The sequence below is a fragment of the Colias philodice genome, chromosome 11 (genome assembly GCF_061535455.1).
Source record: "Colias philodice isolate Cphi_HAF_F1 chromosome 11, ilColPhil1 Martin Lab GWU primary, whole genome shotgun sequence".
Classification (NCBI taxonomy): Eukaryota; Metazoa; Arthropoda; class Insecta; order Lepidoptera; family Pieridae; genus Colias; species Colias philodice.
This window is the reverse complement of record NC_143096.1, coordinates 1548509-1564336: the sequence shown is the minus strand read 5'-3', so window position 1 is coordinate 1564336 and position 15828 is coordinate 1548509. Positions and strand designations below refer to the sequence as shown.

Sequence of the window (15828 nt, the reverse complement as noted above, 5' to 3'; positions counted from 1 at the left end):
CATAGTTAGGTACGATAAAAAGTAAAAATATAGGTTCAGAATAATAATCTACAACCAGGCTACGGAAAACTGTAGCCTCTCATAAAACCGTATGTTATATGACACAAAGCAATATTTCGTATTCTAATGGCAATCGTTATGGCCATGCTGACCAATTTGGAGAGAGCCTCAACAACCATTAATAATTCTGTAATGTTGGAAATAAACTGAATATTCATTTCAAGGGGCAGGTCATGTGTCACTGGTTGACTTGAGCACGATATTAAGGGAATATCGTTTTAAGGATCAAGGAAATAAAGTTTTTGGAATATAACTTGGGAAGAAAATTCAAAATTTCATTGTGGATTTATTAAATTCAATTATTTTATTTATACTTTTTCTGCTTGACCATTGGCTTCAAATAAATTGTACGCAGATAAAGCATAAGCCTTAAATTACTTATATTGTATATCTATGTATACTAGGAATGATAGACCAACAAATGTACTGTAGATAGAATTACAATACCACACGGTAAGACGCGGGCCGGCTGTTATAATTGCAGATACTGCTGTAATTTCAAATTAACATCAATCATAACATCTATCTAGTTTTTTTTTTTTATTAGAACTTAAACATAATTTACAAAATAACTTTAAGAAAAGCTTTATTAAATATCCCCTTATCCAAGCCATTTCCAGTAACTCTATATCTCACATCAAGTTAATCGCACGGTGGTAGCAAGGGTGGCCTAGCCAGCGGTCAGTTAGCGCCCCGCAGCCGACCGACCAGTCGCGGGTCAGACATGGCCGCATAGTTTGCCGCCATGATTGACGATATCCCAGGTCTGTTCCATTTTCAAACGCACCATTGTTTCGATTTTTTTTCACATGTTGGCACAGATTAGAAAGTTCGTACCGGGATTTAAAATTATAGATTTTGGAATCTGTAGAATGAGGTTTGACTTCACCAATCATGGTGAAGTAAATAAACTCGATAACAATTCGTCACGATGTTGAGTAATGAGTTACTATAATATATTTTATATATTGTGTTTTATATGCTAGTATTTTTATATCATAATTAACCTCTAAACTCTAAAGCGATAATTCTAAATGTTTAATATTCTCTTGCAGTCGATCATGCAGTGTAAAATTACTTCGATGCATTTTTATATTAATTTAACAGAATAAGTGACATATCACACTAGCGGATTGCGAGCGGTTTCAAAGCGGAGCGGGTGCGCAACGAATACGTTGCGGTTGCGCAGCGAATTCGTTGCGGACGCGTGGCAGATGCGCAACGTTTACGTCGCAGTCATGTACACTCATTAACAAAATGGAATCCGTGCTGGTTGTTACTTATAACTTGTGATAGTATAATAATTATGAGATCATTATTTTTTACGAGTTTCATAACATGTTAATGTTTAGGGTATTGTTTTATCTATTAAATCTTGGTCGAAATGCAATCAGATAACTTAATTGCTCATTAAGAAAGTTCATTAGTGAAATAAATGTTAAAGCTCCTTAACTAAAACAGGGCTATCTTATTATTAGATAAATAGCAGTGAATAGAAAATTTTATCAAGCAACCAGCAACTCACTATCACTTTGCTCATAATTAGGTTCACAAAATCTCTTTATAACATACGTTGCTATGGGAGAGATTATACTGGTCAGTCGTTACATACTTTTGGAATGTATGGTACATTCTAAAAGTCCTAGTAATTCAATTTTATAGCACCTTTTTTTAACAACTCCAGTTGTTATTACATCTTTAGTTAACTGTTAAGTAAGTGCATTTCCACAGTACGGTTAAAAAATTGAGTGCTACAGAAACGATGGAAATATTGAATGGAAGTTAGGCAAGGCGGAAGGGCTGGCTTTTGTGCGAGAGTATACAAAATGACGCGTCCGCAACGAATTCGCTGCGCAACCGCGGCGTGTTCGTTGCGCGCCCGCAACGTATTCGTTGCGCACCCGCTCCGCTTTGAAACCGCTCGCAATCCGCTAGTGTGATATGTCACTAAATGCAAATGAAAATTAATTAAAAATACCAAAACACATATTTGTAAATTTAATTACAACATTTATAAAATAATCGGTACCAACACCGTATTTTTTTTTTCAATGTAAAGGAAGCTCTACTATTTTCAAACTTCATCTAGATACCTACCAATATACATTTGAACATAAAAAACAACGCATACTGTATTCATTTCGTTGAATGGTTATAAAAACCCAGTTTCAAGTGTAGTTTACAAACAAATTACTATTGATTTTCTTTCAGCCAAATGTTACACACGTGTAACCGTCGTAGCATTTTATATTGAGTTTCTTTTATAGGCATCGATGAAACGCTACAAGTAATATTATAAGCGCGAAATTTTTGAGAATCTATGAATGATCCACGTTTTCTTTCAGTTTCACGCAAATCTATCTATGATATGTGTGGTACAGAGATAGATATCTAAGCACACATAGGCTACTATTTTCAGAGTACCTCGAGTTTCAGCGCGCAAAATTTTTCTTACATTTTACACAAGCTTACATTTTTCTTTATGTGTTTTGTATGTAATGCACCTACTTTATTTCTGTTAGCTTTTGCTGATTTGACCGGCTAAAGTGTTTAGGGCATTTGCCCAGCGTAAAAAATTAAAATACATACTAGATATCATACAATAAAGCTTTTTAAACTTTTTTTGAATAATGACACAATAATTTAATTAAAAGAGCTTTACAGCTCAAGGGAATATGAAAACCTTCATTAAATTAGTTAATAATTTGTATAAACATATCGTCAATTTAAAGGTATATTTGAAATCATAATATGTATGACTGTATGTAGTTTCATTTATTTGATTTGCACCTACTTCTTTATCGCTATCAATAAAATACTTTAGTACATATCTAAGTACATACAACAACTTTCAAGCTTTTGTTGGTATTTTTGTGCACTGTTGATTCACATAAATATTAACAAATAAGTAGATAGTTTTTCAGAAATAAGTAGGTCCAAGAAAAAATATTTCACGCTTTTTACAAATTATATTTATGGTTTAATTTAATAAGTAAGCTTTTATGCAACATTGCAAATTTACCAGCACTTTATCCATTCTTTTGTCCTAAAGTTCTTTAGTCCTCTACGAAGTAGCTAAAAGGTTCTATTTTTAAATCCATTACACGATAAATAAATTAGAAAGTACAATAGAACCCAAAATTAAGATATTAATCTCCAGGCAGATTATAGCCAGATTAAAGGGTGAACTTGACAAGGTCAAATGTAATTACCCGTGCCCGTGCTATGTACCTACCTATAGCTATTGTTTGCGTCTTATTACAAGAACAACACTTTCTTAGACGTCACATGTTTAAAGTTTCTTTATGCCTTTTAGTATGCGGCATGCACTGTGTGACATTTGTGTATGATTTATAACCCACTACTGTTAACAATGTTGTAGACAATATGCTAATTTTACGCAATACCGCTACTGTCTATAGTGCAAATATGATAAATTGATCTTCAACCATTGAAATTATACTGTTAGCTGCAGCTTCGGGTTTGGCCTGCGTTAAAAAACATAGTCTATATTATTCGTTACGAATGTAGCTTTAGATTATAGACGCATCGATGCTATAAATAAGTCGAGTAGTTTTTGAGAGAAATATAATATTTCAGGACATTTTTTAAACGTTCACAATAATATTAGGTTATATTTATTTTTGTTTCTTAACAAAAAAAATCTAGATACTACTAACAGCTAGGTTCAGTATTTTTTTTTTCTGATACATTTATCACAATTTCGTCAGCTTATAAATATTATTATTTTCTACATTCGTGCGGAACAATAGTTAAGAGTCCGTCCAACAATTTGCCACTACGTCCGTTCCAAGTCAAGGGCAGGCGAAATTCGTAAATCTGTAATTACGAGTTACGACCACTACAATAAATCTGAAGCTCTATACTACTATAAAAAGCTTTTCCGTGGTAATTTCTAAGTAACATTTTAAGGAATGACGTCAGTGGTTAAACTAATAAAAATTCATGTTTCCGCAGACCGGCGTGTTATTAATTTCTAGAATCTATGCGTAGGTAGTAACGTTTTAATCTGTGGAGTAGGTTTAGATTTAACTGATATTAAAAAAGCTAGAAATGACGTATTACTTGAACCTAGGTACTGGTTTATCGCAATCATTAATCATAAGTAATATAAGGTAACTCATTTACTGTATCGTTTTAAAACTTTGTTGGAAACCTAAAGCCTTGAAGTAAAACCACAGTAAAACTTTAAGTATTTTATTGTTGAACTGAAAGTTGTATGGACTACTATTTCCACATCTTGCTGTTCGTGAAGCTTAAAATATTGAAGGGTGGTGATTCCAATTTCAAAGTTTGTATTTATATATTTATCTTCGCATATTTACGTAATCTTTTTATAGAAACCGGTGCCGTCTTCACGTTCGGCAAATCTCACTTCGCCGACAATGAACCTAGTCACTTCTTTATCAAGAACGATCCAATCGTAGCTATATCTTGTGGTGATGAGCACAGCGCTGTTATATGCCGTAAGTATTTAAAATTAACAGGATCTTAACAAAAAATTACACTAGGTACTAAAACATATGGAGAATAAGTTGCACATTATACCTACCCACATCCTTATTTACTTTATTTTTTGTCTCTTTTTACTAACAAAAGATTTTACTACGGTTTACGATTACGATCATAGCTTGTTTTATTAATAGCTAAATGAATACGGTGGCTTAAATACACTGTAAATAAAATGAATTTGTAGAACCCATGGAACTCTACCATTCTTTTCATTCTCTACATTTTATTTAACTCTCAATTTCAGAGAACGGTCGTGTGTTCGTCTTCGGCACAAACGCTTGGGGCCAGCTCGGACTGGGACATAAGGACGAAGTGACCAGACCGAGTTGTGTAAAATGGCTGAAACCGCACCGCACTATGTTCGTAGCGTGTGGGCGGGCGCATACTATTTTTGTTACCGGTCAGTTTTAGTGGATTTTTTTTACTGGAATAAAAGAAGAATAAAAGTATAAAACATTAATATATTTTTCTTAGTCACTCGGTAAACATGTAGCTTTCTAATGACAAAAGATGAAAAATATCTAAAACAGTTCATTAGTTATATGAGCTTTTATTTTAAGTTTAAATAAAATACTAAGGGCTGATTTTTCAATCCTTGGTTAAAAGTTAAAACTTATTCATTGAATAACGAATAAAACTATCATTTCAAAAATGTATTCTAATTGTTCGTATATGACAGTTTACAGGTGACATTTTAAAATGTTCGTGTAATACTTTATTGGACGGATAAGTTTTATCCAAGCATTGAAAAATCGGCCCTAACAGAATACGGTTAGGATAATACAGTCAGGCATAATCTTTTGTATAACACTTACTTGTGACCTCCTGTCCACAAATTATCTTTTACCCATCCCGTCATATAACGATATAATATTATGTATGTAGTTTCTTACCTTGACGAAATTAGCAATTAATTAAACATACCATACATTTATAAGAATAACCTACACCTAAAATAGGTGACAATCGGGTAAAAAAACTGTCCGTTGACTATTTAAATTGAAATAATATGTAGTAACTACCTATACTCATCTTTTCATATTCTGTCATTAACCTTTTGAACGCCAATGACATCTATAGATGTCATGCGCAATCGTGCCCTGTGCGCCAACGACACCTATACATGCCAAGAAACAGATCATAGATAAATACAAAATAAACATATTAAACCTTTACTTTTCCGTGTTTTATTTATACAGTTTATGAACTGAATCCCCAGTTATTACATAATTGTACACAGTAAACAAAATTGCCAAGTAGTTATTCAAATATTTGATGACAAAAATTAACTTAATTAATGGCTAAAAAAGCATGTTCTCTCGCGCCAATGACATGTATACGTGCCTACTAGTGATGTACAACATGTGTACGTGCATATTCAAGTAACTTCATTAAAATTTCAGCGAAATTACTCTAATTCGCTTAATTTTTGTAATAACTACAAAAAATATATATAAGCTTAGTCACTGAGAAAAAAGGTAAATACTACATTCTTTGGTATAATACCATATTGTCTATATTGTGGATATTGTTGATTTGAATATTTTCCTTTTCGCCAATCATGCGCATCCCTAGCACAGTATCGATATGCAATCCCTTCTGCGCCATTGACATGAATAGATGTCGGACTGGTGACGTCGTAAGCGCGTGCCGTGTTGTTAAGTGCGGAAAGTTGTAAAAATATTTTATCGAGTATTGCCGAGAGTGTGAGTGCCTTTATTAGAATATTCTTATGATACAAATTGTCGCTATGTCATATCAAAATATGGTAACCTACATATAATTAGTATTTGTAATAACTCAAGTATTAAACTAAATGATTGGAAAATAAATATGTAGTTTTAGAGCTATTACGCACTGTCGACAAGTCGACTGTGTGACTTACTATAGTTTAAATAGGGGCTTGCGCACTGTCGTCGGAGTAAGTCCAGTCGCCGGCGACTGGTCGACAGTGCGTAATAGCTCATAATGCAATTCCCTTTATTTAAAGGTAATAGTTGTTTTGATATTTACAAATAAACACTCCACAATAATACCTATAGTTCATATAAACTTAATAAATAAACTCGATAAGTTATAATAATATACAGCTACACATCCCTAATCAGAAGCGAGAGATTATAAAAAAAAGGATGGTTGCCCGCGCCATTGGCATGTATACATGCCAATGGGGCGTAACTGATAGAGAATAGTGCTGTAACTTGCTGCAATTTTATATGTATTTTTGTATCTCAAAAGGTTGATTTTTTTTGTTGATAGTTGCTATTTAATGTGGTCTTAAGTTTTTACAGTAGGAGATGAGGTTAAATAAATATTATTTTTGTGTTATAAGCTGTTTATTCAAATATTCAGACGTGAATTATTATGTTTATCGATAACATTTTGGAATCCCTACTATTTTCAAGGTTATCTCATTGAATTTGTGGCTTGGCGTGGAGGGCACGGCGATGCGTTTTTGCTCTGGCGGTCAAAAGGTTAAACTTATAATTCCAGACACAAACGCGATCTACGCAGTGGGCTGCAACGAAGAAGGCCAGCTGGGTACAGGCGATGTGGAGAGCCACTCAGTACCGCAGTATGTCGAGCTGGACGCCGACCAGCCGATACGGCAGGTCTCCGCTGGTAGTAACCATACTGCGGTGCTAACTGGTCAGTTTGATTTTGTATTTAAATGTGTAAATTCAAGTATTTAAAAGAATATTTGTCAAAATTATTCTGGGTTTAGTTACCTGCATTCAGTTTATACTATGTGATAAAGCTCTGCAGTCTGCAAATTACAGAGAATAAATCATGTATTGTGTTTGTTTTAATTTTCATTTCATTTCAACTAGAATTGTTACTTTTAATTATTCGATATACCTACGAGCAATAATTATTAATAGTTGTTCTTTAAAGAGCCAATTTATAACTATTTAATAACTAGCTGTGCCCCGCGGTTTCACCCGCATTGCTCCGCTCCTGTTGGTCTTAGCGTGATGATATATGTATATTGTATAACCTTAATCGATAAATGGGCTATCTAACACCGAAATAATTTTTCAAATCGGACCAGTAATTCCTGAGATTAGCGCGTTGAAACAAACAAACAAACAAACTCTTCAGCTTTATATATTATGTATAGATTAATTCCACCCCCTTATGACACCGCTTCAAGTTATAGGTACCTACGTCTTCTCGTAAAATACAACTTGCTTTCCTATCCATCTCTGTTGTACTGTGTACATACAAATACAAATAGGCCTTAGATATTGGCGGAACAAATTAACATTTAGACGTATGTAAAATGATATAATATCTAAAAATCTTCCACCAGACGATGGGCGCGTGTTCATGTGTGGCTCGAACACGGAAGGGCAGCTCGGGCTCGGCGAAGACACCAGGACCTGCGTCAAACTCACTGAGCTCAAATTTATGGAGAAAATAGCCTTTGTGGAGTGCGGTTACTATCACACCGTGTTTATTACTGGTAATTTATGAATTCTTTCTTTTTTTTCTAATTGTGTAGTGTTTATGCGAGTAAACGAGTCATAATATTCATTAATATGATCGCTCTGATTAATACTATACAAATTACAAGAAGCATTTTCGTAAAAACAGAAATAATAAGTATTACATATGAAAAAAATGTTATTAATCATAATTTCCTAACAATAATATTAAATAATTAATTATATCATCCACAGCAAAAGGAGCCGTATTCGTAACAGGTGATAATGAGAACCAAAAGCTTGGCATATCAGATACAGCAAATATTATATACGTACCTCAAGTTCTACCAACTAATGTACAAATAAAGAGTGCATGTTGCGGCGCAAACCACACATTTCTTTTATCAATGGACGAAAGCAAAATATTGGCTTTTGGTTCCAATGAAAAAGGACAATTGGGCATGCCGAACACAATAGAAACAGTGAAAGAGCCAACGGAAATTAATATGGACAAAATGTTCGACGGCTATCAATTGAAATTGGTTGCTTGTGGGGCGATGCACACTGCTTTTGTTACTGGTAATTTTTGTTGTATGTAATATTAATTATAATGTGGGTACTTGGATATACTTTATAAAAATGTAATGTCACTTGTTCATTATAATAAAGAGTTAAACACAACATGGTGTCAGGTGTGAAAATAATTGCAAATTAAGTGAATAATTAGTATATACAAATGAGATATTGTTCATTAAAAAAGTTAATAAGTATTTGTGAACATGGCAAAGAGTGATAAAGATTTAAGTTGCATCAATAATGCGATACAACAGCCAGCGGCAATGTTAAGTCATGGCAATATGGCGGAGAATTGGCGAGATTGGAAGAAATGTTTTGATTGGTATTTAATTGCATCTGGAAGAGAAAATGCCCCTGGACGTGAGAAGTGTGCTTTATTTTTACATTCAATTGGTAAATGTGGACGTGAAATATATGAAGAACTCGATTTTCAAAGTAGTGAGATTAACAAATATGACGTATTATGTTTGAAGTTTCAAGAACGTTTAGACCCGAAGAAGAATATTAATTACGAGCGTCATTTGTTTTTCGAGTGTTATCAAAACGCAGATGAATCTTTCGAATGTTATTTTGCACGTTTAAAAATACAAAGTAAAGTGTGTTCATTTGGGCAACTAAGAGATAGCCTCATTTTAACGCAGTTAATACGAGGAATACGAGATGCACAGTTAAGGGAGCGTCTTTTAAGAAAAAAGGATTTGGAATTGAATGACGCAGAATCGTGGTGTCGAGCGGCGGAGGCTGCGTGTCATCAAGCGGGCCGAGTCGACGCGCCCGCGCCGCCTGCTAATAAAATTGTAATTGATACACAAATTCCGGGAAGTTCATCGAGTTGTATGAATGAAGTGAGGAGTGCACGTTCAATGGTCGGTCGTGACGTCGAGGTGGAGGCGGTGAGTTCGCGCGGCGCGCGAGCGAGGGCGAGCGGCGGCTGGCACGGGCCCGCCTGGCCGGCGCGGCCGCAGCGCGCGCTTGCCGCGCCGCAGCATCAAGGTCATCAGGTGCGGCGTACGCGTCCGAAGTGCGCCTATTGTGATCGTATGCATCAATATAATAAGTGTCCCGCTTTTAACGTAAGTTGTTATAGATGTGATAAACGTGGACATTTTGCAAAGTGTTGTAGGTATAGTGCGGTATCGTTACGCGAAGTGAATCGTTCGACCCCGCCGTCAGAGGGTTCAGGTGAGGAATATATAATAAACGGTATTGAAATAAACACGATAGACGGACACGCTTGGTTCGATTATGTTTATGTAAATGGCAAAGCGGTGATGTTTAAGTTAGATAGTGGAGCCGATGTTTGTGTAATGTCATTGTCTAGCTATTTATCCTCAGGATTTAGTAAAAGAGATTTATTGAAAACTAATGTAATTCTTAAAGAGGTGAGTAAAAATAAATTAAGTGTTATTGGTTACTTTATGGCCTCGATTACATATAAGTCTTTAAAAATACATGAAAAAATATTTGTTTTAAATCTAAATTGCAGTAACTTGTTATCGAGAGATGCTTGTGTCAAATTAAATATGATTATGAGAATTAATGAGATAAAAAATTGTAATATAGACTTTTTCGTGCAATATAAATCTGTGTTTGAAGGAATAGGAGAATTACCAGGTTTTCATAGAATTATTGTAGACGAGAGGGTTCCTCCCGTAGTACGGAGTGCAAGAAAAATACCGATTAAATTAAGACCTAAGTTAAAGGAGGAGCTCAATCGCTTACAACAGCTTAACATTATAATGCCTGTTAGTGAACCCACCGATTGGGTGTCAAATATAGTATTAGTGGAAAAACCGGATGGTAAATTACGCATATGTTTAGACCCTAAGTTTTTAAATGAGGCAATTAAAAGATGTCATTTTCAATTGCCTACGCTTGATGAAATAATTGCAAATTTGTCTGGAGCTAATTATTTTTCCGTTTTGGACGCTAGTAAAGGATTTTATATGTTAAAATTGGATTATGATAGTTCTAAGCTATGTACTTTTGCAACACCTTTCGGGAGATATAGATTTTTACGATTGCCTTTCGGAATTAGTAGTGCGTGTGAGGTTTTTCATAGTGTAATGCATAGATTGTTTGCATGTGAAGGCGTTGAAACGTACGTCGACGATGTGTTGGTGTACGGTAAGACAAAAGAGGAGCATGACGAGCGGTTACATAAGGTGCTGCAGTGTGCTGTGGCAAATGGGGTAAGGTTCAACCGGGATAAATGTAAATTTGGGGTGAGAGAAGTTAAATTCCTAGGGCATATTTTTAATTCAAATGGGATTAAGCCGGATCCAGATAGAATTCGTGTAATAAGAGACATGAGTATACCTGTAAACAGAAAAGAGTTAGAGAGGTTTTTAGGGATGTCCAATTATGTATCTCGATTTATTCCTAATTATGCTAAATTAGTGGAACCGTTGAGATCATTACTAAAAAATAATGTACAATTCGATTGGCACGAAATACATACTAAAGCTTATAATAAAATTAAAACGTCCTTAATGAATGCGCCTTCTTTGAGATTTTATGATCCAAATAAACAAGTTACCGTCTCCGTCGATGCGAGTGCGTTCGGTCTCGGAGCGTGTTTGCTGCAAGAGGGGCGGCCCGTGGCGTTCGCGGCGCGCGCTTTAACACCTGCCGAGAGTCGCTGGGCGCAAATAGAGAAGGAGATGTTGGCGATAGTATATGGGTGTTCGAAATTCCATCAATTTGTTTATGGACATACTAACGTTATAGTGGAAAGCGATCACAAACCTTTAGAATCTATTTTCAAAAAACCACTGAATGATATACCTATTAGGTTGCAAAGACTGTTATTAAAATTACAACGATATTCGTTAAATGTATGTTATGTTCCAGGCAAACTCATGTTTATAGCGGACACATTGTCGAGAACTAAATTAGATAATTTACATAGTACTGAAGATAAAATTCAAAAGGATGTGGAAGGACATGTGAATCTTATTATTCAAAATACCGGTTTCAGTGATGAAAAACTGAAGTTAGTGGAGAATGAGACTAGGAATGATGTGGGGCTCTGCAAAGCGATGGATTATTATAAAACTGGTTGGCCTCACACGAAAGCGTTGTTAGATGGAAGCGCGAAGGTGTATTGGGATATAAGAGATGAATTTCACGTTATTAAAAATATAGCGTTCAAAAATCACAGAGTAATTATACCAACGAGTCTTAGAAAAGAAATGATTAATAGAATTCACGAGGGCCATCTAGGTATCGATAAGTGTAAAAACCGAGCTCGCGACGTGATGTGGTGGCCGGGCATGTCGGCGGACATCGAGCGGGCCGTGCGGCGCTGCGGCGTGTGCGCACAGCACCGCGCCGAGCAGCCGCGCGAGCCGCTGCTGCCGCACCCGCAACCGGACACTCCGTGGGAAGTGCTAGCCGCTGACATTTTTCAGATTAAAAATAAATATTTCATTTTGGTCGTAGACTACTATTCGAAATACGTGGAGGTCGCTTCATTGAGAGATATTACCTCCGGTTCGGTAATTAAACAGTTAAAGGATATGTTTTCTCGTCACGGTATCCCGAAGCGGTTAATTTCGGACAACGGTCTGCAGTTTACATCTGGGGAGTTTAAGAATTTCAGTGAGGCTTGGGGATTTCGACATGTAACGAGTTCGCCTTATTATCCCCGATCTAATGGTTTAGCCGAACGTAACGTACAAACTGTTAAAAAATTATTAATTAAAGCCGAACAGGACGGCACAGATCCGTATCTAGCTTTATTAAATTTTAGAAATACGCCTATATCAGGGGAGATTTATTCATCGGCTCAGCTTTTGATGGGTAGGCGTTTAAATACTAGGCTACCTGTTTGTTCGAATCTTTTAAGACCGAAGCTTCCTTCCAGAGGGAAAGTAGCAATAAAACGTGCAGAAAAAACTAAAAAATCGAGCTCGTTCTACAATCAGCATACGCGGAAATTAAAGCCGTTAAATAACAATGATTTTGTACGTATTCGTGATGGGCAGGGAATGAGTCACAGCCGCTGGGTGCCGGCGCGCGTGGAGGGTCCGGCCGCGGAGCCGCGATCGTACTGGGTGCGCACGCCGGACGGCGCACGGTATAGGAGGAATAGGCAGCAAATTATTAAGACTGGCGTCGATCAGAACGAGCCTGTTTTAAATAAAAGTAAGAAACCTGATTATAGGCGTCCTATCGGAGATTATGATGATTTTGATGAAAGTTATGTCCAAAATAACAAGATTAATTCTTCTCCTACTGAGGTGTCGCAAAATACAAAATTTTATTGTACTCGTTCTGGAAGAGTAGTGCGTCCTCCAGACAGATTTCTTTATTAACTATATATGTAATTAATGTTTTAGTTTAATATGTAACAATAAAAAAAAAAAAAAATAAAAAAAATAGTATCGGATGATGTAGTATAGGAATATGTGTATATCGAATGTTCTACTATTGTTTGGCTTTTGTGTTAAAGTATTTATAGGTTAAGTGCGAGTAATGTGTTAAATTTATGATTGAATGGTTATCATTAAATTTTGTTTAATGTTACTAGCTGAGATGATTTATAATTAATGTCTATAGAATATCATCATACATGATGTTATGTTTTGCACTAATGGATAGATATAGATTATTGCAAACTAATTGATTGTTTAGCTAAACTTACTGTAATGAATGTACTCTATTGCTTAAGTGTATATATAAAGTTCATTGTAAAATTAGTATCGTTCGTCAGCAAATTATTTTAATATCCTTATGTTATATCTTATTGAAAGGGGAAGATGTTGTATGTAATATTAATTATAATGTGGGTACTTGGATATACTTTATAAAAATGTAATGTCACTTGTTCATTATAATAAAGAGTTAAACACAACAATTTTAAACTTTTTTTAATAATTCCTATATCGTTTAAAATTATTTTTTATCGACAGACACTTTATACATATTTCTGCAAAATATAATGTTCGAATATCCTCGGTCATTGTTCCACCAATCGTTAAAAAATCGTTGTTGCTTCCAAATATCAATGTTTATTGTTGAGTCATCATAAGACGGTTCCATAATACATATCTAATATCTATATTTTCAGACAATGGATTGCTTTACACCTGTGGCGAGTCAAGGCACGATAAATTGTGCTTGGACGAAATCGACGCCGACAACTCGACCGACTTCCCCAATCAATATACGCCTAAGCGGGTCACCGCCATGAATGGTTTCATTTTAGACAATGTGGCTTGCGGCGGCTGCCACACTCTACTCACCGCTACCAAAGGCTCCAACGCAGACTTCACGAATAACGATTTCATAGTCAACCAAGACAATAAACAAATATCTATTACCGAACTACCTCCCTTGCAAAAAGTACCAATCATGAACAAAGAAGATCCTCCGATGGATACACCAAAGCCTAGCGTTAATGAGCACGTAATTGAAAACTCCAACAATGGAAACGAAGAAAGCGGGTCGATCGATTCATTAGAAGCTAATGTAAGTGGATCTCATATCGTTCATATTAACGATCTCGAAACAGACACAGCTAGCATACATAATATACCAGATCTAAACAATGATACCAGTATGATTATTGACAACATGCCTAAAATGGATATATCAACGTCTATAGAAAAGGGAATGACAGAAATATCAGAAAAACTTGAAAAAGCAAAGGATAAAGTCACAGAGGACATCGAGGAAATACAAAACAAAGCCGAAGATAAAATACAAGAAATTGTACACACTGTTAAAGAAGAAGCAAATGAGAAAATAGAAGTCGTAGAGGATATTTTGAAAAAATCCGTCGCAAAAATCGACCCCGGGTTTCACTGCGATGAAAAGATATCATTGGGAATTCCAGATAAAATAGCCGAGACTAATAATTCACCACCTCCAAAGAGTCCTATAATTCAAGACCTTTTGCACATACCCGACATATCCCACATGAGCCCAAACCTGAGCAAACATAGCGATGATGGTCAACGAAGTGACGGAGGGCAATCGGAAAATGAAACTATACCTTGTGGCTCTGATAAATCGAGTCCACAAGCTGGTAAAACGAAAACTCAAGCAGTATTACCAATTGTAAGAAGTGAAGATCATATTGACCAAGTCCCAACGAATTGCGAAGATTCAGAGGTGGTCGTTAATAAACTGGAGGAAAAAGGTCGGTTCGCCCGCATTTTTCAATCTATACGAGATAAAGAAAACTCTTGCATGGGTAAAGGAAAGGTAATAGAAGAAAATGTTACAGGTAAATCACTCCATTCTCAATTTAATAAGTAATTAAATATGAACTGATGCAAATAATAAAAAATATTGCCTAAAATTAAGAAATGTTGATTTGTAAATGATAAATAGTAACATATTATTACAAACAGTTAAAATTATAGTATCCTTAAAAACTAAATAAAATCTTAAAATTATTCTTGTAACTACAGGATTAGAAATCTTAATAGATATGTTTCCGCTTGCTCGACTCTATCTTCAAACTCAAGCTTTCTTTTCAAAAATGATGTTCTTTCCCCTTCATTAATGTTAAGATTGTTAGTATCCACATACTAGACTACTTTTACTTACTTACACTTTCGAATTTCAGAAAATATTCACAAAAGCATTGAAACTGCGGAGGAAAAAGTCCACAAAATAGAAGAGACAGTAGAAACAGAAATCAGAAACCAAACAAACTCAAGAACCTGCACCATTTTATAAAATTCTAAACTTGTATTGTCTTAGATGTTTACATAAATTAATAAATTTTTATCATTTCTATCGTTAAAAATGTGTGTATTATTTATAATCTTAGCTTATAACTAACAATATGGTTTGGTATGGTTCAAAATTCGGGGACTCCAGATAAAACAAGCGTTCAGAAACGGTTAATTTAAATATGTAACTGCATAACACATGACTTATTGTTCAATAAGAGACCAGCATCAGGCATGAGTCATGACTAGTGTTGCCGCTCGATAGTCCACTATCGATAGTCTATCGATTAACTATCGATAGTTGGGGAAAAGCAATAGTATCGATAGCACTATCGATACTATCGATAGTGTCGATACTATCGATAGTATCGATAGTCCTATAAGCGTAAATACTATCGACACATAGCAATACCATCGATAGTATCGATACTATCGAAGCTCAATATCGAACGAACTATCGATACTATCGATAGTGTCGATACTATCGAAGCTCAATATCGAACGAACTATCGATACTATCGATAGTGTCGATACTATCGATA

General features: G+C 35.4%; 1 protein-coding gene and 1 long non-coding RNA gene across 2 annotated transcripts; both read left to right on the top strand.

Annotated features, from left to right (window-relative positions):
* The first annotated feature begins 738 nt into the window (after positions 1–738).
* Positions 739–15360, top strand: LOC149484358 (uncharacterized). The gene is made up of 8 exons (XM_089700495.1): positions 739–824; positions 4422–4547; positions 4838–4993; positions 7087–7242; positions 7907–8059; positions 8277–8600; positions 13672–14832; positions 15178–15360. Exons 1-8 carry the CDS (start codon positions 806–808, stop codon positions 15288–15290), a joined length of 2208 nt encoding a protein of 735 aa, XP_089556621.1. The 5' UTR covers positions 739–805; the 3' UTR covers positions 15291–15360.
* On the top strand, positions 5980–7083 carry LOC149484359 (uncharacterized). Its single transcript, XR_016316259.1, has 2 exons — positions 5980–6299; positions 6999–7083. It is a non-coding gene; the product is annotated as an uncharacterized LOC149484359 (long non-coding RNA).
* Positions 15361–15828: the final 468 nt, after the last annotated feature.